At 41.2% G+C, this 26,356-nt stretch overlaps 1 protein-coding gene across 1 annotated transcript in view; it reads right to left on the bottom strand.

Moving 5' to 3' along the window:
* CORIN (corin, serine peptidase) overlaps positions 1 to 26,356 on the bottom strand; it is a 229,131-nt gene that overhangs the window by 42,899 nt on the left and 159,876 nt on the right. The window contains exons 8-13 of the mRNA XM_021701616.1: positions 25,180 to 25,290; positions 23,379 to 23,495; positions 19,403 to 19,510; positions 12,031 to 12,262; positions 7,681 to 7,826; positions 6,783 to 6,890 (exon numbers count right to left, since the gene is read on the bottom strand). Of these exons, the coding sequence (XP_021557291.1) occupies positions 6,783 to 6,890; positions 7,681 to 7,826; positions 12,031 to 12,262; positions 19,403 to 19,510; positions 23,379 to 23,495; positions 25,180 to 25,290 (822 nt within the window). The remainder of the gene's footprint in view (positions 1 to 6,782; positions 6,891 to 7,680; positions 7,827 to 12,030; positions 12,263 to 19,402; positions 19,511 to 23,378; positions 23,496 to 25,179; positions 25,291 to 26,356) is intronic.

The following is a 26,356-nucleotide window of genomic DNA, read 5'->3' as shown; positions in this document are numbered from 1 at the left end:
TACTACAAATAATTCAGAGAAATTTTGTATATGATTGACTCATGTTTCTTGGAACCCGTTATAAGAAAAAATCTGCTTTTTTCAAAATTCTCATTGAAAATTGTTATCAAGCGCGCCTGAGTGGCTCAGTCGTTAAGCGTCTGCCTTCGGCTCAGGTCGTGATCCCGGGGTCCAGGGATCAAGCCCCGCATTGGGCTCCCTGCTCAGCGGGAAGCCTGCTTCTCCCTCTCCTACTCCCCCTGCTTGTGTTCCCTCTCTCGCTGTGTCTCTCTCTGTCAAATAAATAAATAAAATCTTTTAAAAAAATTAAAAAAAGAAAAGAGTTATCAAAATAGGTCACTAGAAATTTTTATTATGAGCTAAAATTAGATTGAAAGTGTTTCACCATTCAAAAATATAGGAAATAAACAGTGAGAGTGTTTCACTAGCTGTACATCTGGAATGGTCTTAGGCCCAGAGATATCTATTCCAGGAACTCATGGGAATATTATCTGGAGTCTCATCTAGCAGCAGATACAGACATCAGTTAACAGTCTTGTCACAAACCATACCACTTGTTAGTAAAGAATGAGAGAAAACAACATGAGTCTTTCTGATTATTCACGTGCTACCCTTCCTAAACTCTGGAGAACTTGGACCTTTGGAATGAGCTGATGAAAAACCATAAAAGTAGATTTTCTGGGACATAAGTAAGACCTGCATCCTCAGTAATAATAATAATAGTAAGATAATATTCACTATCCACTATGTATCCACATTATAAATTAGTTTTAATTCTTATAATAATACCACAATGTCAGTATTATGATCAGTATTTTATAAGTGAGGAAACTGAGATTTAGAGAAAATAAATAAATGTTTCCAAATCACAGCCTTATAGAGAAAGATCCAGTTGGGGTCCAGGTGCAAGTCCTTAGCTGCAGTCCTCTGTAAAATGAGAATGAACCATGTGCCTGAGGGGTAGAAAGCAAGGGAAGGACAGCATTAGAGTCAGATACCTGAATTTGAATCCTAGCTCTGATTTCACTAGCTGTGCAACCTTGGATAGTTACTTAACTTCTCTGAACCTCAGTTTCCATAGCTCTAAAATAGTAATAATAATGCTTGCTACATAGGGTTGCCCTACAGATTAAATGAGTCCTCTACAAGCATTAACTTACCCTCCTGGATCTTCTCTTTTCTAATAAAAATTCATGTGTCCTAATACCTCTTCTGTGGAGTTAGGGTGAACATAAATGAAGTAAGATGAAGAGGTCAAGACATTAGTCACATGGAAGGTAGCATTATTATTATGTGAAGGAATAAATAAACTGTCCCTTTAAAGTGACATCTTTGGTGTAATTCTGTTTTAAATGTATGCTTTAAAATGAAAAGAGTATGACTCCACTAAAAATTAAAGACAGGTATGAAGGGGGTGGGGTGTTTCACGCAGCTGCGCTTACGAAACCAAATAACTATTGAAGTCAGAATCACAACCACCCCAGCACAGAGATAAAGACAACACCCACGGTGTGTTGCTAAAGTGACCAACTCACCCCAGCTTGCCCAGGACCTGCCTGTTCTCAGCACTAACTGTCCCTCATTCCATGAACCACCTGCATCCCAGACAAACCAAATGCTGCTTCACACTAAGTGTGCTAAGCTTTGTGCTGGGTTCTTCACATACTCCATCCCTCAGCCTCCCCCGACCAGAGGCAGGTCCCACCTGAGCTGGGGCACCCTTTTTTCTCTACCAAAAAAGTTGTCATCATAGGTAAAGGCAGCAAACCATCCTAAAGCTGATGCTTCTTGTCCTGGAAAAATCTCTCAGGCAAATACCGGGTGAGGAGGTATGCTCATTAGGTCTGCTAATTTGAGCTTCATGAAATAAAAAGTATCTTCAGGGAGGAACGGGTCAGAAGAGCAAGGGGCAAGATGAATCTGGGTCCTGGACTGGCTGAGGCTGGAACGGACTGGATCTAGCCGTCTTGGGTGCACGACAGGAGCTGCAGCAGTGAGGCTCAGGCCTAGCGGGTGGGAAGGCCCCTCCAGAGTATGCAACCCTGGGAGATGGAGCCCCAATCTCAAGGATCAGCAGCAGACCTACAGCAGCCCCAACAGAGGACCTGCCTCCCCACCCGTCTCAGGCCTGACCGTCAGGGGCAGCAACACCAGTACAGACCACAGGGCTCCCAATTCCTCAGCAGCCCCTCCCCACTCCTCCCCTGTTTAGGGGTGACATCCCCATATCATCCTCTTCAGCATGCGCCGGCCTAGGACCCAATGAGGAGGCAGGATGGGGTGGTGGAAAGGGCTTTAAACTACAGGCTGGGGGCCCCCTTTGATGACTAATCCCGGAGATGGGGACCTGTACCCCCAGATAAGCACTGTCTTCAGGATGAAACACCACCCGGCTGCCCGTGTCTACTACGTGAACCAGGGATTCTGCCTGGCTCTTGCTTCGGACACGACAGGCCAGCCTGCTCTCTTCTGCCAAACCCAAGGCCTTGGTCTGCCAGAGACCAGACCAAGCAAGAGAGGACTCCTACCCCCCAGGGAGACCCCTGGGTGACCTTTGAGGGGAGTCGTTTCCTGGATATCCTAGCACCGTGGCAGATGGGTGCTTAGTTATTGCCTTCTGAGGAATGAATAAAGCCTGTTATAAGCATTCCAAGCTTGGGAGGATAAACTGGGTGTTCTCTACATTTTACAGGTGAGAAAACTGAGGCCCAGAGTAAGTGACTGGCCAAAAGTCACACAGCCTCTGCGTGCTGAGTTGAGATTTAAATCCAAGTCTAGGTCTACACAGAGCCCTCCCTGCCATTTCAGGCTGCCTGCCCAAGATGCCAAATAAGACAGCAAAGCAATTAACCGAGTAGCAAAATACCTCAAGGGAAGGAGAATGTCCCTTCCTTAACATGGAAAAATTAAACCCTACTGAGTGATTAGAGATCCATCCCGAAGATTCATCCCGAAAGCACATTTGTGGGTATCTGACGTGATATGGACTAGTCAGAGCAAAGTCAGGGTTTTCCACAAGCAAAGAGAAATCTAGGCATGGAGACTACTATTGGCTAAAAATGCCAGGTAAGCTATCCTCTGTGAGAAGTTGTACAAATACTTTCAAGGGTCCAAATGGATAGAAAAAAAGGTCTTTTGGAAAAATTTTAAAATCAAGCTGTACAGCCCACAAATATCAGAGTCAGAGGCTTTGAACATAGCCTAAAGGTGCTTTGATCCCAAGAAAAGGTTATATTTAAAGATTTTATTTTACTGGAGCCTTAGAGGAGATCAAAGATAGAGGATGAAATGATTTTTAATCATTTGAGGATAAACAGAAAGGCACCTAATGACACTTGGGGATTTGTACTGTTGTCTATCTTTCTCCGTATGGTGTATACCCTTTTATATAGAGTAGTGATCAATGAGTAATTGTGATGCTGTGTTTGTGTAATAAAGGGTCTTATTTCTCTAGTAAATATAATGAAACTGTCTTCGCTATATTCTCCTTTAACTGCCCCCATTGAGAAGACTCGCTGCTCACACCACGGCCCAGGTTCCACCTTGCTTCTGCTGGTAGCCCACCCAAATCGTGGACACCGGCCGAGCAAAATCGAACCTCAGTCTCACCAACTCAAATCTCTGCATGAAGGCAAAGCCCAGAAACATAACCCATTGTTATTTCCCTCAGCTGTCCTTTCTTTGATGCCATTCCTGTTCACGTCTTTGACCGGATCTTCACCTTTTCCTTCACTGCTTAGGTATCAGTGCTTGGAAAATGTTACGTTGAAAATCAACTTGTCATCAGGTTGCTAGTTTTACACACAGCTCCATCCATAGAGCATATACGTTCAATGAATGATAAGCCATCAACCTTTTCTAAGACGACAAAGTGCTTCTGTCCTGACACAGCGGTGACTCTGTAAATCGCTCCCATTTTTCAAGGCTTCCCTCCCATGAAGCGATGCTGGAACGATGTGTTCCAGTTTGTATAATTCTTCTAAATCCTTGCCGAAAACATCTCTGAAAACACCGACAGTGTTTTCAGCGGTTGTTTACGTTAGCGATCACACCATCAAAACAACCTCAACAACAAAAATGTACCACAAAAGCAGGAGACCCTTCAGAGCAACATTGCCCATTGCTAAAGGCTAATGCATATACAGGTATTCCCCACTTTTCGAAAGTTCGCATCATGCCACTTCGCTTTTACGGAAGACCTACGTTAGTAACTATTTTCTCTAACCGAATGAAAGCCAAAGAAGCTTTTCGCTTTTACGAAAAACAGCGAAGAAGGAAAATAGCTTCAGCATTTGCTTGGCAGTGAGGCTTTACACAGGCAGCGTGCACCCTGAGCAGCGAGTAGCGCCCCCAAGCGCCTTCCAGGAGAACTACACTCAGCATCTCAGCATCAAGCCACCATAGTTTTGACCTTTGTGGGCAACTCTGCTTTATCTCGATTTATTTTGTACATCCATTAGCAAGATGTGTGGTAGCTTTAGAAAAGCCTAAGGAAGGATATTTTTAGGGCCTGGGAACAGTCAAAATTTTTTCCACATTACCACATAATGGTAATTGCTTCTTCACTTTACATAATTTTGGCTTGTGAAAGTTTTCATCGGAATGCTCTACTTTCGGATAGCAGGGGAAATCTGTATCTTAAAAGCATATTTATAAACGGTGTGCTTGGGCTACCATGTTTTCCTCCTGCAGATTTGCCAAAGAAATACAAAATAAATTTCCAACACATCAATTATTTTATAGATAAATGAAACAAGTATTGTTTTTAAGAGGAAAACCCCATACTATTTTTAGAAGTTCTGGAGGATCTGCAGTGTGTGAGAGTGAATAGTTAATTATCACATTATTCGGTAAAGCCCAAGCCTTTAAATGCATTAAACTCCACAATGGACAGAATAAATCAGAAACATGTGAAGCTTGGGCTGAAACTCAGCTTCCGTGGGGCTGGTGTTCGCATCACCAGATGGTACCACGCATGCCCATGGGAATAGAGGGACAACTGAGAAAATGACAAGTGGGAACTGGGTGATTTCCCAATAGTCCTTCATTAGGCCCTCTTCAGCGTGACTTCTTCATTTGCTTTTTAAGTGTCTCATTCTCCCAGACCACTGGACATGCCCATTCAAGTGTGTGCCTATATCCCAAAGGTAAATATATGTAAAATTTCTATCATCAGTCACTTTGAAAAACTTAATGAGAGTTTTCTCATAAGTGAACGCTGTTGGAGCAATGAATGTAACTCCAAATGAATTAATTTCTCTCCCACTCTTCACTTTCCTTCACTAGAGCTCTCTCTCAGTAGTGCCACCAATATGTTGAGTGTTGATAGGGATTAGACCACTGACTCTATCATTCTGTTGTACCTTTAATTGTGTGAATAAAGTCTTGATAAAAACTCAACGGCTCACCTAGAAACCTGACAATGTAGGATCATTTAAACCCTATAGTGCTTTGCATTTCTTTTTGCAGAATATATTCAAAGACTCAGACCATTTAAAACTAAGTTTTTACATTTCTCAAATATTTAGTCCCCTACTACATACAGATTTAGGCCTCGCCAGCCCAGCAGAGTACCATGTAATCTCTTTAAACTATCAAAGATAATCCATTTTAAATTGCATCTCAGAATACCATAATCCATTGCAGTCATAGTTTAGCAAACAAATCCAATAGATTCTCAGTAAGTCATTTATATAGGAATATTCAATGAGTTTGGATTTATTTCTCTACATAAAGACCACAAACAAGCAAACAACAGTACCTTCTCAAAACACTGGATGTTCTTCTCTAACAAAATTACCCCTGGCCATTGTACCATCTTTCTGACAGGTCTAATTTTCTAGAGGATGCTCTTGTCCATATTTATAGCAACTGATAGGATTTTGGTTTATTGCTTGTGACATTTTGTCTAGACCAGAAGGGCAATGTCTACTACGGAAAATTCATTTTGGGAAGCAAGGAAATATTTCATACCTCAAAGGCCAAAAGAATAAAACTATTTCAAAAGATGTATTGCTCTTTGTGCTTTTAAAGACAAAGAGTGTCAATTCATTTATAAGCAGAACAAGGTAAATGATCATAACCAAACTTTTCTTTGGATAGCCTTTCAATCATTTTGCTTTATTCCAGAATATTGCTTAGTAAAGAGCATTGCCGGTTTTCTATTCCCTGACACATTCTGAGGTTACAAGTACAGAGGTTTGCCGGAAAATAAAATGGGAATTAGCTCCACTCAAATTACCATTGGCATTTCTGGCCTTTCCATTGGTGATTTTGGAACTCAGTGCAGAAATGTCAGAAAGAGTTTTATCCTTTGCTGACAGAGACAAAAATCAGAGAGGGCATGAAAATGAATTCCAATTAAATTTGAATGTTGGAGCCTGAACTCTGTCTTTGTGTATCTAGATGCCCACTTAACAACATGGAAATCATATGCAAAGACACTATCGTTCTGACTTTAAACAGGTGACAACTGCTTTGTATCTCTAATAATAAAAATAATCCCTTACATTTGTGAAGTGCTTCTCGTTTTACTAAGGATTTGCACATATATCATCAAGGTTATAAACAGAAGTATAACTTAGGGAAAATCAACAGAGTTAATAGGAAAAACACCTATTGCTTCATACCTTGTCATTTGGTAATATTAAAAGTAAATGCATTAGCATTCAATCCTCATCACCACTTATGACCATAAGTAAACAGCTGACATTTTTATATACAGTCCTTTATCCTAACCAGGCATTCTTGTATGTTCAAGAAAAGTGTCATTTCACACATACCACAGTTTTCTTCATCACTGTCATCGTCACAGTCAGCCTGGCCATCACATCTTCTGGTAGCCAGAACACACCGTCCAGAGCCACACTTGAAGTGACTAGGTGAGCATTCTGTTCAAAGCAATGAGCCATGTTATTTTCATTAGACAGAAAGCCTGGAGCCATCAGCTCATTTATCTATTTATGTGTGGGCTATTGTCAAGGGGCTATTCTTGAAGATAAGATGGTCTTCCGCAAAGCTGAACCAACCAAAGTTAAGTTGGCCCTCTCCATTTGCTTATCAGGATCTTTCTCCTTCATCCTTGGCATCATCTCTCCAGTCAGCTGTTTAGTGTCGTTAGGCTTTCCAGTATTTAACTACCTTCCCGAATGGACAACCATGTCCATTCAATGGACCGCCAGAGCCTGAAGTAGCCCATGGAGCCAAGACTTCTAACTATCCAGCTGCCCTTAATGTGCCAAAATTGTTTCCTGTTCTAATCCTTCCCTCATGGTGGGCAGGTCCCTGATTCCATTTCTCTACCTGATGATCCTATGTTGCCAAGGTCTCTAAATGCTTTAAGCTTGAAGTAACCAGGGCTTGATGCTCACCACTACCCTTAGGACCCCTTAGTATAAAAGCAGCATGCACATATAGTGGGCTCTATGAGTTGAGTATGGTTAAGATAAATGCCTGAAATATTAAATACATCTCTGCAATTTATTTTTAAAATGAAGACAATGTCTAACAGATGAGCACCAAGGTTTGCAATGTAACCAAGTTCACAGATTCACTCACCCATGCAGCCTGATTGACAACTAGAACACAATAAGAACACTAACAACAGAGAACCTTGAGAAGGTAGCTGATGATAGAGTCATCCATGTTAGATAGCCCATAGTAATTGATTTAAAAATTAACCTTCCACAGCTTCATCGGGCATTAGGCAGGTTTGGTTGTCTGAATTTTCCTCTGGAAACTGATTGCAATCTGTGTCTTCAGGCCACTGTAGGCCCACGATCCCAAGCACAGACTCACAGTGTTCTTTGGAGTGCTCACACAGTGGTCTAAGAGAGCAAGAAAGATAAAACATGGGAGGCAGAAATAGCTACACCTGAAATAGTATGTTAGGAATATATGTAGGGTTTTAATTCTGTGTGAATGTGGGTCTCTGTGTGTATCCGGTGTGTGTATATACCAATATATAAAGAGATGCACAGATACATAATTGATATTTGGGAAAACAAAATGAGTAATACCTCTCTCCACAAAGGACATGCATGCCAAAGGACATACTTTCACTAAGAGAAACTTCATTACAGAAATAGAAATAGAAGTTTGTTGTGTGTGTTTTTTATTGGAATATATTTCACATATAACACGATGTAAATGTAAGAGGGAGACATGTTGATTTGATACATTTATCTATTATAATGTGATTGTCATGTAGAGATAGAATCTCTATCGCATAATTACCATTTCTCTTTTGTGGTTGGAATAATTAAGATCTAGACTCTTAGCAAGTTCGATGATTATAAGACAATCTTGTTGTCTGTATCCACCCTATGGTGCCTAAGATCTCCAAGACCTTTATACCTACTAATTGCAAGTTTACACCCCTGAACAACATCCAGGAAACAGATTCTCCTCTGCACTTTACCTTTCTCATTCTCTGTCTTTCAAGCAGACACATTCCCCAATGCTTTTATTCCAAGCCAGGAAGTTCTCAACATCAGTTTGGATAGCCTGCCACCAAGGGTCATGGAGTCTATACAGTATCGTCCACTTGAGAGGTCTCTCCCTCTGGGGACCATCATGGGAGCTATGTCATGTGCCAACCTGACTTACCTAAGACATGGCCATCATCACTTCAGCTTAGACCGGTAGTGTTGAAAAGTTTGGTACTTCTCCCAATCCCATCTCTACTGAGCTCGAGTTCGTTAAAATAAAGTGTGTTTGTTCCTTTTATAAAGAAAAGATAGACTAAACATTGTGCTAGGTGCCTTCTTTCATGTGTGTCATCTCATTTACACAAAGCATATTTTTAAAGTGAGGTATCAACGTGTATTTCTTTATTTCCTATGAGGGAAAAATGGTTTTGCCTCCATAAATTACCAAGAAATGAGCTACGTAGTTAAAAAAAAAAAAAGTAAATTAACCAAAATAAGTTCCTAGACAATTTTTTTATTTCCTTTCAAATACGTTATTTATTTTCAAAAGTTTTAAACTTTAAGCTATTCATTTCAACAAAGTTCACTGTCTGTCTCTCTCTCGATAAAATGGGCCAGCCCTTCCAGAAAGGTCAGCTCCAGTCTAGCTAGAAACTGGTAGGGAAAGGTTAACAATAGAATGGGGGACGTTTCAGAGAAAGCTCTAGTTACATTAAGTCTGCATAAGATAGAGGGGAGCCTGGGTGGCTCACTTGTTAAGTGTCTGCCTTTGGCTCAGGTCACAATCCCAGAGTCCAGGGGTTGAGCCCCACGTTGAGCCCCACGTTGGGCTCCTTGCTCAGTGGGAAGCTTGCTTTTCCCTTTCCCACTCCCCCTGCTTGTGTTCCCTCTTTTGCTATCTCTCTCTCTGTGTCAAATAAATAAATAAAATCTTTTTAAAAAGCCTCTTATGGTTTGCCCCTCTCTCTCTTTGTTTAAAAAAATAAAAGTCTGCATAAGACAGAGCATAACTCGATGCTGGCTTAGCCTCAGAACTCAGGCGAAGACAAAGCCATGGTGTTCCCATATTAGTTTTGCAAAAACAGGACGTTCAATAGTGTTCAATAACTCTCTGTTAGACTGAATAGTTTTGTTGCAGATTTAGAAAAAATGTGTGTAATTTCATTGCTGCGATTTTAAATTTGCCATAGGACACCTGATTTATACAGAGCACTGTATAGCACCTGACTCTCCCACTTCCTATTTTTTCTATAAAATGGAAATAATACAATAATACATGAAAAGAATACAGTGAGGTAATAGGATAAAAATAAGACAGTGTGCCGCACGGCAACGGCAGGGGTCACTGTTCTTATCCTAACCCATGCGGCATTCAGTCACGGGCACAGCCCTGATGGGAGGGGCCTCCCTCAAAAGGATACTTTGAGGGCAAGACAGCAGCACGACCCTAAAATATTTAAGGGCTCAACAATGTCAGATTTTTCAGACTCATAACTTAAAAACTAAATGTTAAGACCCATAAACAGGCATGGCAAAAGCAACATTGCTTCATGAACACATGGGTATATTATTATTCTTGTCAGAATATTTAAAAAATTCTTATAAGCAAATATCAAAATGTAGAACTCATTGTGAGAGCCGCTGAAAATGAAAGATGTACATGTGAACTGAAGAAATAGAACTAAAGTATCTAAAGGAAGTTCACTAAAATGTTGATTGAATAATGTCTCAGGGTCAGTCTCGTCTTGGGCATTTTAATGTGAAACATAAGCCCTGAAATTATAAATCATACGTAGATGTACATTTGTTCCAGAGATTACTCCATTAGGGAAATTTTTTTATACATGTGAAAAGAAAATCGATGCAAGCATTTGTTAAGTATTATAACAAATTATTATTCACTATCCTTGACCTTGCTTAGCCAAAGTGGAATAAAATTTAGAAATAACTTTTCAACATAAAATGAGTAGATGCTTTCTTAGTGATACTTTAAAAGGCATTTTACAGAAGTTTTCAGAATTATGTTTGCACAAGGCAACATTAACTTTTAATCTGTTTGTATAATTTGTTCAGTTCCCCAACTCATTTTGAAATTTTATTGTTTCCTGTCCTCTATAGATGCCCCTTCCTTGTCATCCATTTGATATTTGGTATTTAATTTACTGTTTTCCCGTCTGCCCACTATATCAATATTACTGCTTTTTCTTAAAGTTCCAAGTGACTTCTGATCCCAACATATGGTTCCCGTAGTTACTGCTCACACTTAGACAAGGACATCTGTATATTCACCCCTTGATGGAAAACAGCGTAAAGACTGCAGCTACCCACTTCTGTGACAGCTGTCTTGTCTTGTACATTCTCTGCCTACACTGCAACACGTGGCAGAGAAGAGCCCAAACTTCCACTAAGCAGTAGTGTTCCTCTCCTACCATCAGTGCTCTTGTGCACTGAGCTTACAGCCAGAAGCCTTGACATTTTTGCACACTCATTTACCCTCCCAACAACTCAACCCAACCACTGTTACTGTCTTGATTTTATTTTTTATTTATTTATTTTTAAATATTTTATTTATTTATTCGACAGAGAGAGCACAAGCAGGGGAGCAGCTGAAGGAGAGGGAGGAGAAGACTGCCCCCTGAGCAGGGAGCCCGACGTGGGGCTCGAACCCAGGACCCCCGGATCATGACCTGAGCCGAAGGCAGACGCTTAACCGACTGAGCCACCCAGGCGTCCCCTGTCTTGATTTTATAGACAGAGTAGAAGAACTGAGACTGAGAGGGACTGAGAAATCTGTCCCAGGCCACAAAGCAGCCACAGAAGAGCCAGGACTCGGACCAGACGGTGGGCTCCGGAGTAGTACTCTTAACCCGAAGGAGGATATTTCTCATCCTAAATCCAAGCTGCAAGCTTGAAATGCTGGCCCTCATTTCATCTAAGCAGGTAGAAAAACGTCAGCGATGTCCATCCCTTGTCCAAGCTGCAGTCCACGGCTTATGTAACGTCTCTAACTTCTGAGTGCTATCAAAAGTCAGCATTTTAAAACATCAGTGTTGCCAGAGAAAAAAAGCAGATATACCCCTTCTTCGCCTAACTCACATTTTAGAACACTTCTTGATCCACCAAAGTGAAACGTGATTTTATTTGATTAAAGTATGTGATCTACTGGGGCGCCTGGGTGGCTCAGTCGGTTAAGCATCTGCCTTCGGCTCAGGTCATGATCTCAGGGTCCTGGGATCAAGTCCCACATTGGGCTCCTTGCTTGGCAGGGAGCCTGCTTCTCCCTCTCCCTCTGCCTTCAGCTCCCCCTGCTTGTGCCCTCTCTGTCTCTCCGTTAAATAAATAAATAAAATCTCAAAAAAAAAAGTATGTGAACTATTTATCAAAGGCAGTTCATACCTCCCTTGTGTGGTACTCCAGTAATGAATCCTAACTCAAATATTCATTTTAGAATTCCTACTTCTTTACCTTTTTAACACATAATTTGTTATATACAGAGCTCCTTAGCAATATGGACTTTGTCTAAACTCAAACTAAGTCTCCGATCCCTCGGTTCTCCCTGAGGGGAAAATGAGGATGCTTGGGGGAGACTTCATTGTATTACCTGCAAGGTGGGATCCGCTGGCTTGTGTTCACATCACACTTTGGTACCAAAATGGTGCAAGCAAAGAACATGAGGTATTTGTAACAATTCGTTTGAACAAGTGCAGGGAAAAGAGAAGACTCCCAGCTGATGGATGCTTCCTTTTGAGTCCTGTGGCCAAGGTAATTTGGATAATTTGTATAGTTGTAGGGTAAATTCATGCAGAGTTCCAATGTAATTGGTTCACATTGACCTAACAAGAAAACACACATACAGGTACATACATATATAGTAAATTCCATATGTAAAACAATTTCTTCAAAACTTACAAAATTGAAATCTATCTTATCTTCTTTTTAAAAAATAACTAAGACTAGAGTGCAAACAGTATATAACTTCCATCAGAAGATAAATAATTTGGTTAAAGAACTGCCAAACCAAGAATCATTTCTGTACAGGCAGCTGCTAGACCAGGGCCCAGTGTGTGTGTTGGAGAAAGTCTTTCTTCGCTTTTTCCCTCGGCTCGACCTCAAGCCACTCTCTTTTATGTTTCCTTTTACCCCTTTTGTCTTCTGATTTATTCATTACTTCTTAATGAATATATTCCCTCATCTTCACAGCCATTTAAAAAAAATCAATGAATTTGCTCAAATAGACTATTAGATTATGTCTTTATACATTTGATTGTTGATCAGTGGATTTAAATATAAAGCAACAAGATTTCAGGGCAAGAGGAGGCTGAGCTCTCATTAGGCCCTCATGGCTAATGAGACGAAATACTAACCTGTTAGCTTGGCATCCAAGGTTGTCTCATACTCCAACCACAGCCTAACCTTCCAGCCTCAGCACCAAAGACTATCTCATCACTGGTATTTCCTTGGTGACAATAAATATTTAAGAATGGCATGCCTTTGTGGGCCCTGTTAGCTCTTATCTCCTCTTCTTGACACACCTGTAATCACCCCTCAAATGCAGTCATGGTTCTAGCTGCCAGGTGCATACACCTGCTGCCTGGAATGATCCTATCCCATCTTCTCCACCAGGTGAATGCCTCCTTGGCCTGTAGGACTCAGCACAAACCATCACCTCCTCTGGGGAGCCTTCCCGGCCAACCACTCTCCCCCTCCCATTCCCAGTAGGAGTCTCTGCTGAGCACCAGAGCATCTTAGGCATATTCCTACCACACACTCATTGCCCTCTACTGTATTCTTTACTTACTTGAGTCCCCCACATAATTCAGTGATTTTTTAAAGATTTTATTTATTTATTTATTTTAGCGCGCGCGAGAGAGCGCACGCACAGGGGGAGGGGCAAAAGAAAGGGGAGGAGGAAAAAAATCTTCAGCAGACTCTGTGCTGAGTACAGAGCCAGATGTGGGGCTCGATCTTGTGACCCTGAGATCATGACCTAAGCTGAAACCAAGAGTCAGATGCTTAACTGACTAAGCCACCCAGGCGCCCCTAATTCAGAGATTTTTGAGAAATGGGACTTTATTTCTTGATCTCAAAGTCTGTACCTAGCGCAGTGCCAGAAAGAAGGAAAGGATTTTTTTTGGGGGGGTAGGTGGGCTGTGTCAGGAACTCTCCTAGGCACTTAAAATGTAATATAATGAAAAATATAGTCCCTGCCATCAAGGCACTCTACAATCTTTATAGGAAGAAAGATACATTCCCTGCCAGTATAACATGAGGATAGGATAGTGGTCTTAAAAAGCGCTAAGAGCCCAGAAGGACAAGGTGGAGCAAGAATGGCACAGAAACCTTCCCAGAATAAATGGGGTTTAGGGGAACTTAGCAGAAAGGCTCCCTGTTCCCTCTCTGTTTGCAGGAGTCGTGAGAGGTAAGCAAGTGTGTTGGTGAATCTGCCCAGACCCACCAGACTCCATGCCTTATTAAGAGTCATTACTCAATTAAACTTAATTACTTGGCCAAGAAGTGATGTACATGCAGATAGATTCGTAATAAGGACTGGGGTGAAATATTAAAACAGCTCTGGAACCACTTCTCAATTTAAAGCATCTGAGGGCTTCGAGGAAATTTTGTTGATAAGGAGCCTGATTAGAAGCCTCTGGACAGGGGCGCCTGGTTGGCTCATTCATTAAGCATCTGCCTTCGGCTCAGGTCATGATCCCAGGGCCCTGGGATTGAGCCCCGCATCAGGCTCCCGGCTCCCCGCTCCGCGGGAAGCCTGCTTCTCCCTCTCCCACTGCCCCTGCTTGTGTTCCCTCTCTCACTGTGTCTCTCTCTGTCAAATAAATAAATAAAATCTTAAAAGAAAAAAAAAGAAGCCTCTGGACAAAGTGTAATTACAGTCTCCGTTTATTGGAAAAGGCGTAACATTGTCAAGTTGGCATAATCCTGACAATGAGTACAGGGTGGAGAGAAGAGAAAGACACAGAGGCAGTGTGGGGCTGATTCAGTTTGTCATGTCCATTGATTTGTGAACATTTAACATTTAAATCTTTTGATTTCATATTATTAAAAAATGCCTATTCCTCATAACAATAAAAACAATGCAAGATGCTAAAGAAAAAGTTTATCATCTCCCTGCCCTCTTCTCTTACCTATGCTCAAAGCCAACAGACTGGGTTTGAATCCTTCCCTGCCTTTCACTGGCTCATATCTACAAATACAAGCGTCCACACACATAGACAGATTTGTGTTTGCTTGCTTCTGCCAAAGTAGACTCTTACCATTCCTAGTATTCCTCAATTTGCTTTTGTTGCTTAATTATTCATCATGCCCGACTTATAAGTCAGTAGATGCCACTCTAACTATATTTTTCCTAATTTCTTTAATATAATTTTACCAAAAAATGGGATAATTCACACAGATTTTTGATGCAATCATTTTTTTTTCTTGTATATGCCTTTCCTTTCTATCTCTTCCTCTACCACCCTACCAAGTTTTAAATGTTTATTGGTACATTTTATTTAGATGATAAGTAGACCTATCACATGGGTATTTTTTCTCTTTGATATGTGGGAACTATATCTCTTTTGATTTGGGATGAGATAAAAGCTTTCAGTGTTTCACAGCCAAGGAAGATGAAAGGATTAAGTTATGATCATATATTATTCTGGAGATCTCTACTGAATGTGGTAAGGGTGATTGAATCTTGTGTTTTATTCCTTCATAAGGCATTCTTCACAGATTGTTAAGCAAGATAAACTCTCAAATATCTATCAACCTCAAATTCTATGATTTACAGTATCAATAAGCTTTTTTTACTCACTCGCTCACAAACTTGATTTACGATAGCCACTAGAGGGCAGTCGTGTTACAAACATGAGGCTGTTTACTGTTTTCACTGCGTTTTGATGCCCTGCTTATTAACACATCGTCCAGAGCACAGACGAGGTTTAATAAATACTGTTGAAAAAATTGATCCTGATGGAGTCTTAATGATATCCCACCTTTCAAAGTCTGAAACCATGTTTGTTAAATTCAACCTAAAGATGGGATTGTTAACTAAATGATGTTACATGCTTGCCATGATGCAATACTCTGAAGCCATTGGAAATCACATATTAAATGATAGTTACTTACATGAGAAAATGTCACTTTCAAATCCACTGGCATATACAATATTCTAAGATTCATCTTTGCCTCAAATTCTATATTTCTCTTTATTATTTTTAGTAGTTTCATGAGTTTTATATGGTGAACACCCTTGTACCTACCATCGAGATCAAGAAGTTGAACTTTGCCAGACATCCCAGATGGCCTTCCATTTACCCTGTCTTCTACCAACTTTCTCCTTTCTCCCCAGAGTAACTACTGAGTTTCATAGTTATCACCTCCTTGCTCTGCTTTATAGTTGTATTACCTAAGTGCGCACTGCACCCTGAATACTATAGTTAATCTTGCCCATTTTTTAAAACTTGTTTTGTCTTCTAAGTCTCTTAATCTGGGTTTCCCCCTCCATCCTTTTATTTTTAATTCGAATTTAGCTATTGAAGAACCCAGGGATTTGACTGTAGAGTGTGCCCAAGTTTGAGTTTTGCTGACTACCCATTCCTGGTGAAGTTAAATATATTCCCCTGCCTACTTCCTGAACATGAGCAGCTGAATGCAGAGAGTTGATTAAAGTTTCATCCCTTAGGGAGGACTATGGGTGCTATGGTGTTCTTCCATCAGAAGGCAAAGTATATCTGATTTCTTTCTTTTTGGGATGTGAGCAGCTGTAGATGCTCAATGCCTTGACCCATTAATTCACCAATGCATGTTACCAAATGGAAACAACTGGTTACCAAATGGAAATATTCTAACTTAATCATTTACTTTTCACTCATTTGTTGGGAATGCTTTTAGAAAGAGATCATTCCTCTCATCTCCCATTTGCTCCCAGGACTGAAGTCCTTAACCATTATGGTGTTTGGCTTCTTTACCACACCACTATACTATTTGCTCCTTCCAACTAGAGACTGCAAGGAGAAGGCAATAAATTGAGAGGTTGGTAGGAAATTATTCAAAGAACAAAGCTGCTCATTGCTTCCTCAGTGTTGGAGAAAAAGAAAGGCATGAGTAAATATGTAGAACTAAGAGTCGATGGAACACTGTGAGGAACATGAGAGTCCCTGGGGTATGACAGTGGTAGCTGGCTTCCTACAGCCATGGTGGTCATGGACACAGAGAGGTGGGGAGAGACACATGCCCAGGAACTGCTCTTTCCACAGGGTTCCCCAGTTGTCTGGACTGCACACTACAAGGTGGGAGTGATAGATTAGTCCCCCACACCAGAGTGAGGGGAAATAACATTCCTACACAAACCCCTTAGGGCAAGGATATGTCTGTATTTTGCCTCCCAGCAGGGCACAAAGATGTTAAAGATCCTGGGTAATGAGGGGATGTGGGGATACCATGATGCTGCAAGCCTATCAGTACACAATGTCATCAAAGATGTGGCTTTTAGGTTAAAAAAAAAAAACTATAGGCATTTCTGGGAATCTGAGATAAGCCATGGACTTCTCCACTGAAAACTTTGAAAACTATAACGACTTTTTCACATTCAGTTTCAGGGATGTCACATACCCTTACAGCTTAGTCATGAACAAACCACTGAAGTAATAATTTTCAACCTTGGCTACACATTGGAGTCCCCTGGAAATGTAAAAAATACTGATGCTTGGGTCCCGCTCTATATCTTCAGGGACCCATAACATTTTATGGGATAGCAAGAACAAATGTCTTCAAGGACTAGAATCCCAGCAACTCCAGTAAGAGGCTGACTCCATCAGACAGAATATCCACACTCTTCAAACTCATATTTTTATTAGCATGGAGCCAGACAAAGACAGTGCTGTGTAGCTGAGTCTCAGAATCTAAGTAGGCATGGTTTCTCCAGTGGTAAGGATCTTCAAATAATTAATCACATTTTCAAGTGCAAGAAGTTTTCTGAGAGAAGATGCTACTGGTCCAACTTTACAGAGAACCAAGTACGCACATACCATCGTGAAGCTCTTTGAAAGATGAGAAGACACATCTTTACTTTCCATTGGAAGGTATTTTTAATAACACAGAAGGAATGAGGGACCAGTGACTAGCCCAGTGCCTGGCAATCAGAAGAGGGATGATCGGATGTCTGCTGAATATATATGGAAAGAACCTGGCAAGAACACCTGTGGTGAAAGAAGGAGCTGAAGGGACAGTGAGATGCTAGGGACACTGTTTTGAGTGTACTGAAAGAACATGAAGAGAAAACGAATGTGGTATACATGAGTGAAAAGATGGCAGTGTGTTCTCCCACGCTGAAAAGTTATCTCGAGGAAGGCAGAAATCATGTCTCCCTTCTTCACCATTAAAGTGCCCAGTGGCCATCCCAGAGCCTGGAACGTTGTTATGCATGCTATCAATACCCGTTGACTATGAACCAGAGTCATCTGGTGTCCTTCTTTCCACTTCTCTTGTTGACCGGTGTAACATATTTTTAAATTTCAAATTTTGACATATTTCAAAAATGGAGAAAATAGGACAACATGCACTCAATACTCCTCACCCAAATCTGACACAGGCCAACACTGCCCTTTCAACTTTTTTTTTTTTAATCTAACACTAAGTGCCATTCCCTGTCAGACAATCCCCGAAACTTTAATAATAAACACATATCTTTGAGATGACACTGTCACCGTTCAAAATTGCTCATGTCAAGTTTAAGGTGAAGTAAAGAAAGGCTTCTGAAAAAGTTCCAGAGCAGATTGGGGGATAAAGCAAAGTGAAACAATAGACCCAGAACATATACATATACATAGTCATGCATGCATACATACACACATATTTAATTCAGTTTAGAATGAGTAAAATAAAATGGCAGTATGTCTTAATGGTCAGATTAACATCTCTCTCAACTGTTCTCTCATATAGAAGTGGAAAAGGGCTGGGTATCACGCTTTTAGCCAAACAGTTATTAAGTGCTCGTGAAAATAAACAAAAAAGTCCTCTCAGTCTGGGTTTTTCATTGGCTGCTTCCCTCACACCTCTGGGGCTACAGGAGCAGCCCCTATAAGCCCTACAGTGATGCAGAAAGGTCACCGAGTAAGACTAGGACCTGAACCCTTCAGCCTTTCAACTGGGAGATACCTTCATACTTTCTTGCCAACTGAAAGCTGACAGACCTGCTTCTAAATCTCAAGCCCCAAGCGGAAGAGGAGGCCAAACATTAATTATAAAAAGTGAAAGAAGTGAGCCGAATATGAAAGCGGAGCCTACAAATAAGAACTCATTACTAGAAATCAGAGTCTTTCGGGGCTTTCTGATTCATTTTCAATTTCCCACGAGAACCTATAGAACCCTCTGCTATTCCTGTCCATTCTCTCCCCCCAGGAATTCCCCCTCCTGAAAGCTAATTTAGAGTGAGCCAATAGTTTCCACCATTTGTCACCTGGACAAATTTACGTAACAGCTGCAAGATCATTCTAGGTCAGCAAAGTTCCTGCAAAGGTGAAAATAATTGTTATTAGGAGAACAGATCGCCACAGCTTTATGCACTGTTTAGATGAACTTCATATTTGCTTCTTGGATAAAGTTTCCATTTTCAAAGCTCTGCTTTAAAAGGGAAGAAAGATAGCATCTGCCTGCAGATGGAGCCAAGAAAGTAACATATAGGAGCTGATGCTGAACTCAAAGTAATGGTAATGATATTAAGCAATTTGGATTTATAGGCCATTGACAATGACACATTTGTTTCTGATTTAAGTCAAGTAAGACCATTTTGTTTCTTTTCTGCTACCACATGCAACCTTTAAAAAAGAAAAAGGAAATATGTATGTATATGTATACACACACACACACATTTGGAGGGATTCCAGACTTCAGCATTTTCATGTCAATTCAAAAGAAAAAAGCAAGATGCATATCCTGACACAGTGATTGCACTTGTCAGCTGCTGTACTTACTACAGTTATTCAGACTGTGGTTCGGGTCACACAGGGAGTTACCACCACATGAATCAAGGCAGGAATTGTAGAGGCATCTTTGGTCGCCTTCTTGACATGGAGTCTGACCTACAGAGGGGGGAAGGCACATTTGCTTTCATCATCTGTAAATTCCTTACACTAGGATTGGAAGTATCAAGGACGTCTGGGGGAGCTGAGGAATGACATAACTTTAATTCCCTTCCAATTTCTCCAAAAATATTGAACACATGTTAAATATGTAACTTTCTGGGTTAATTTTCCTAGCAACTAAATACAACACGGTTATTCCAGAAGGATTCTGTAGGAACAAAAAAATAAGAGGCAACTTATCTACAAAACGGGATCTTGTTGCTTTTCATGGGGGAAGAAAGTGTTTTTTGTTTGCCTGGGTGAATAAGCTTGATTGCAAAATAAAATGTAAGTGATTGGAGAGAAAGGTCAACATAATGATCTTGAACTCTTGGATATCAAATGATACTATTTTAAGGACTCATTTGCACCCAACTCTAGTCTTCCCCATAAGGAAAATGCTTTCCCTAAAAATAAATATGGCATCAACACCAGTACGGTGAGGATACTCTGTCATGGTGCAAGTCTTGTGCAGCTGCGATCCATATTTTCTGTATGTCCTTGGAAAGTATCACTGGCCTGGCTGTGATGACCTGAGAATTGGGTTTCTTGTTTCCAAATGAATGAGAGCAGTAGCGTCAGCCTAATGGCTTTTCCTTAAGGTATGTAGAGAGGAAGCTGCTTTTCCCATTGATTTCCTGGTCATTTGTAGGTTAAATGGAAAAGGTAATAAATTACTGCCCGTTCTCTTTCTGGCTCTTGCCCATTATAGTCAATTACTTTCAGACATGTCATCGGGAATCTAGAAAATCTTGCAAGACATTTTTAAGAATAAACAACAGTATGTGTATGCATATAATCATTCTTATCTATAATGTTATCTATAATAAGATAATGTTTATTATACTGGACTCTTTCCATTAATGTGCAACAGTACATATCATAGCCTTGAAGAAAAGAGATGCCACTCCTTTTTTTTTTTTTTATATCATCAGAGTCGAACCATCATTGCAAGGTAAGCCAGGCTCATTTCCATGAGTTTAGTCTCTTAAATTTAATTTTAATAAGACAACATGCATTCATTATTTCAGCAGATATTGAGTGTCTGCTGTGTGACAAGCTTATGTGACAAGATAGACAATGAAGCATTAAAAGATAAAAGAAGTGAAATGGCTTGTACTCTAACTAGGGGGATGGCCATGAACAGAGAACCTTACCATGCTGTGTGATTACAGTAACTGCTGAAGCTGTCTGTAAGGCAACAGAAGCGGACTAGGACAATAAAGGGAAAGCTTCTTGAAGGAGTTCTTAAGGCAGGCGGGTAGAGTTGGCATAAGAAGGTAGAATGGGTGCCCCAAGTAGACAACAGAATATGCAAGGGCTGGAGTGGAAAGAGCACAGGTTGGCCTCACTAGAGCCTCAGGGAGGCTAGACAGGAAGGCTGAGAGCAGAGCCTGAGGGCTGTAAAGGCCTGAATCCTGAGTAGGGCCCAAAGTCCTGGGTGGCTCCTACCTCCCTCCCCAACCTCTCTAGCAGAGCCAGCCTGGGCTCACTGGTGACAATATTCTGAAGTCGTACCCTTCCCTTTACTCCTAGATTTAATCATAGTGGCCTTCTCCCGAAACCCTCCATATGCCTTGCTCCTTTCCTCCCTGGGACCTTTGACCAAGCAGGTCCCTGGGTCTGAAAAGCTTTTTCCAGTCCCACTTTCCTTCATTAAGTCAACTCCACTCATTCTTTAGATCTTAGCTCCAACATCTCTTCCTCAAGGAACCTTCCCTGAGGCCCTGTACCAGGCCATTCATACCATATATGTCACGTGGCTCCCTGAATTTTCCCTCATGGCCTATGTCACTCCATGGAGTGAGACACTGATTTGCACAATTATTTGTATCATGCCAATCTTCCCCAGGAGCCTGCAGGCTCCATGAGCTGCTTTACTTGCCACTAAATCCCCAGTGGTTAACCACCTATGAGCACCATGACATGCATTTATTAAGTTGAATTCATTAGATTAAGTAATATAAAGATGATAAAATCTGACTTTTGATCCATTTTATCATATGACTTTCTTGCATCTCACATATGTAGGGAAATACTTTATGAATCTTGCCATTGCATAGTGAAGAATCCAAGATTATTTCAAACAGAGATGAATTATGGAGAAAGAAAGAATAATTTGATCCAAAGGGAGGTGCTTGGCTGGTATGCACATAATAACTCATGGCTAGAAAAGACTCTGCTTCTGAATTTTAAAACTGGTTAAAACGAAGCACCCTTTATCTGATGTTATAGGTATTAAATCTGTGATTAAAAGTGTCTCCCTTTAGGTCTGGAATACTTTTTCACTAAAGCAATTCTAATGATCAGTGTTTATTAAGACAAAACTAATTTGGCTACAGGTGACCAATCTCACTGGCCGATTTGCAAAATGCCCAGCCCAAGACATGTTTTAACACAACAGCCATGTAACAAGAGCTCACATTCACGGAGTGCTCACCATGGGCCAACTCTGTGAGGCAGTTATGACTCCGAGTTTGCAGACACAGAACCCGAGACACAACAGAGTTGAGTTACCAGCCTCAAGTGAATGAGATAGTAGGTAGCAGAGCTTAGCGGAGCTGGTGCCTGAACCCGGGCAGCTGGGCTCCAAAGGCCACCTTCTTAATGACTAGTCTATGCTGGTGAGTGGCAAGGTCACGGATAAACAAATGCAGTGATTTTTAAGTCAAGGGGTATTCCTAGCAGCCCTGTGCTGAGAGATGCTTCGACTCAAAGTGGGGCTTCAAACAATCAGTGTGGAACGGCAGTTTAAAAGCCAACTTATTTGACTTACTTCTTCTTCTTCTTTTTTTTTTAAGATTTTATTTATTTATTTATTTGACAGAGAGAGAGAGAGAGACAGCGAGAGAGGGAACACAAGCAGGGGCAGTGGGAGAGGGAGAAGCAGGCTTCCCGCAGAGCAGGGAGCCCGATGCGGGGCTCGATCCCAGGACCCTGGGATCATGACCTGAGCTGAAGGCAGACACGCTTAACAACTGAGCCACCCAGGCGCCCCCCCCCTTTTTTTTTAAAGATTTTATTTACTTACTTCTTCTTTTCGAGTGTCACAGATGACAGCAGTGACCCTTTGCAGGTGGAGCTGACTATATTGCCCCATCACGTGAGACATGAACTGCTTCTTTGTGATGAATCACCAAACTCTACTCCTGAAACCGATATTACACTATATGTGAACTAACTAAAATAAAAACTTGAAATAAAAAATAAGATGACACTGGAGCGCCTGGGTGGCTCAGTCAGTTAAGCGTCTGCCTTCGGCTCACGTCATGATCTGAGAGTCCTGGGATTGAGTCCCACATTGGGCTCCCTGCTCAGTGGGGAGTCTGCTTCTCCCTCTGACCCTCCCCTTCCCGTGCTCTCATTCTCTCTCTCAAATAAATAAATAAAATCTTTAAAAAAAGAAAAAGAAAGTGCTTCTCTGAACACGGTTATTTTAGGAGGCTTTCACATTTAATTTCAGAAGCCAATTCCTCCTAATTGGAACCTAATCTAATTTAATGGAATACTATGTACTCAGCTTTTCCTTTATCATCGTGTTGACTTTCCCCAAAACCGTTAACTGAATCTCCCACGCTGTGTAAGTGTTCAACCTCCACTGTCTCCCCTTAGGAATGATTGTGCAGTGTACGATGCTCGAGCACTCTATTCACCAGGAGAAGGGGTTTCCGGGCCGGCCAGTGCTGTGAGAAGCGCTGCGCCAGGAAATCTGGACCGATGTATGGGGGGGATCGCACTGAGCATTAGGTAACCGCCAAGGTTTTGCTCTGTTCCCCAGGAAAGGCCCGACAGGCAGGAATGCACGGGGCAGGGGACGCACACTTACTCTGGCTGCAATTCTCCTCGTCAGTGCCGTCCCTGCAGTCCTCGTCCCCGTCACACTGGAAGGTGCTGGGGATACACTGTCCGCTCCGGCACTCGGCCAGACCTTGGCTGTGGCAGGCTGCGGAAGGCCAGAACAATAGTCCGACAGTCATTGCACCGTCTGGTCCTTCTCGCCATCTGTAGAGCCTACAGAGATGCCCGCTTATCTGGCATCACCGAGAAAGGAAGTGTTCGGAATATCTGCGTGGTCTGCAGAAGTGAAGGAGTGTGCCATCAATGTGTTTCATCCCAAGGGTTTTTGGGATGGAAAGTTTTCTTTCCTGACTCTCCCCTGCCTTATTAAATAGCACTTACTAAGGAATTAACTTTTTCTTGATAGGGTAGGGTAAGAAAGTGTGTTAATGATGTTAATGATCTGCAGCTTTACTGTGCATATAAAAACTACGATTTACTAAAGGCTTGCTACACGGTGATAACTGTGCTGGGAGTGTTATTCTCAAATCCTCATAACGGATTTGCAAAAGAGGTATTATCAACCTTGTTTAGAATAAGGAAGTTAAACTCTAGAGTTTAGCGACTGTCTCGAAGTCACAAGGCTGTTAAAAGCTGGTGCCAGAATGTGAAGGCAAGCTTCTCTGACTCTAAGCCCAAACATTTCATTTTATTCCAACCCAATCTAAAGGGCCAATGAAATGACCTATGTGAAAGAACTTGCTTAATACCCTGCACCCAATAAACACCTTATTTCAAAACTTGCTTATGGCATTTGACATTTGAAAGGGATGGTCTAGTGGCCACTCACCTTCCATTCCTGAAGGTTGTCTAAATTTTATCACTATTGTCCTTTAGAGCATCAGAAACCCATGTATCTTGTGGCCTCAGCCTTCACTGTTACTGCCTAATATTAAAGCTCCTTATGCTTGAACCAAGGCTCAATGCCAGAATCGTTATACTTGAGCACCACGTCCTTGCTTTCCCAAGATGCACCGAGATATAGTCCACTCCATTCCACTATGTCCACCAACAAGGACTCAAGTGATATTTCCAGTTCCAACTCAATTCAGGAAGGGGAGAGTTGGGCATTGCACTTGCTAATTAATTTAGATGACTTCTCTTAGGTCAAAATAAAAATCATGCAACCCACATTTCAATTTTTGCCTCATATTATAGGCAAGTTAAATATTCAATCTCATATGTATCAACTTTGTTGACCCTTAGCAAAAGATGGAATAAAAACTTGAATTAGTTTGAACATGCATAAAATGCATCATTTTAACTCAGGTCAATATTGCTCTTTTAACACCTAGCTTCAAGATTCAAGGCTGTTTACTCACCCAGAAACACAACAGCCCGTAAAGTTATAATTATTATTGTACATTCTATATAACTCTATGAGCTACGAAGGTTTTCTTCTCTCTGGCAATTCTCTCCATATTCTCCCACAAATGGTACCTGAGAACATGTATGGAGGCTCCTGCAAGGAAGCCTAACTGCTCATATAGAGCAGAAAAAAAGTCCCCCAATCCTTGGGAAGAACATCCCCTTTGACAAAGTCACAGATGTGTGGCCAGTGACAGAGAAAATAGACACCTGCTTGGCCAGAGCAGCCAAATTAAGCTTGGAGTTGTGGGGAGAGACATGTGGAAGCCAGATACACGACATTTGTCATCACACTGCTTAATTATTATCTTTATAGATTACAGCCAAAGTATAACAATCTTCCGTTTGAATGCTGGATACCATATTTGTCTAACCAGGCAGAAATGAAAAAATAAGTAAATGAAAATCATCAGGGAACTCACAGCAATTGACCTCATCAGACTTATCCACACAGTCATGGTCACCATCACACACCCACTCTATCGCGATGCAGCGCCCATCTCCACAGCGATGCTCCTTTGTGGGATTGCAATCTGGAGAAAACAGAAACTCGTAGGGATGCGGAGAACCAGCATGACAAACACTTAGAACTGAATGACTCATAGCTCCAGCTGAAGAGAGTCTGTTCCAACTGTTCCAATACCCTCAATACTTTTTCTATGATGGATCTGGAACAGTTAAAATGCCACTTCCTGCACAAGCATGTGACCCACTGGCCACCATCTCTATGGGATAAGACCTGTCTGTTTTTCAGATGAGTAATGACTGGCCAGCTTTCTCAGGACCTATAGTTTGTTCCTGTTTTTTGTTTTGTTTAGTTGTTGTTTTCTTTCCCTATGAAAAATGTTTGATTTTCACATTGGCTAAAATAAACAAAACTGTGATGTAGGTTTCACCATGTAGATAGCTGATTAGATGTATTTGCAACAACTCTATCACGTTTCTAAGAATTGTAACCTACCTCTCTATAGTAAATTAGGAAGGCAGCTATCTCCAGTCATCTTTCCTGACACTAAGCTCAGGCTTTCTATCAAACCATCTTAATATATACACTCATATTGGGAAAAACTGCTGGATGAGAAATGCAGGATATTTATATATATATATATTTTTTTTTTCATGATTCTTTTTAGCCTGGATTTAACCTCTCCCCCAAACTACACATTCCTGGATAAAAGGGGGAATTAAGTGATGTTTCTTCTCACAGAGAATAGAATCTATAGGATTCTTTACCGTGAGATGTGGAATGACCTTAATATAAATAACCCTTTAAAAGATATGTGTGGGGGCGCCTGGGTGACTCAGTCATTAGGCATCTGCCTTCAGCTCGGGTTGTGATCCCAGGGTCCTGGGATTGAGCCCCGCATTGGGCTCCCTGCTCCGCGGAAAGCCTTCTTCTCCCTCTCCCACTGCCCCTGCTTGTGTTCCCTCTCTCACTGTGTCTCTCTGTGTCAAATAAATAAATAAATAAAATCTTAAAAAAAGATATGTGTGAATAGTCAAATTGTGGAAAGAGCTGAGATGTTCAACAATAGATGAATGGATAAAGATGTGGTATATATATATATATATATATATATATATATATATATATATATA

The sequence above is a fragment of the Neomonachus schauinslandi genome, chromosome 2, assembly GCF_002201575.2.
Source record: "Neomonachus schauinslandi chromosome 2, ASM220157v2, whole genome shotgun sequence".
Taxonomy (NCBI): Eukaryota; Metazoa; Chordata; class Mammalia; order Carnivora; family Phocidae; genus Neomonachus; species Neomonachus schauinslandi.
This window is presented reverse-complemented; position numbering and strand designations above follow the sequence as displayed.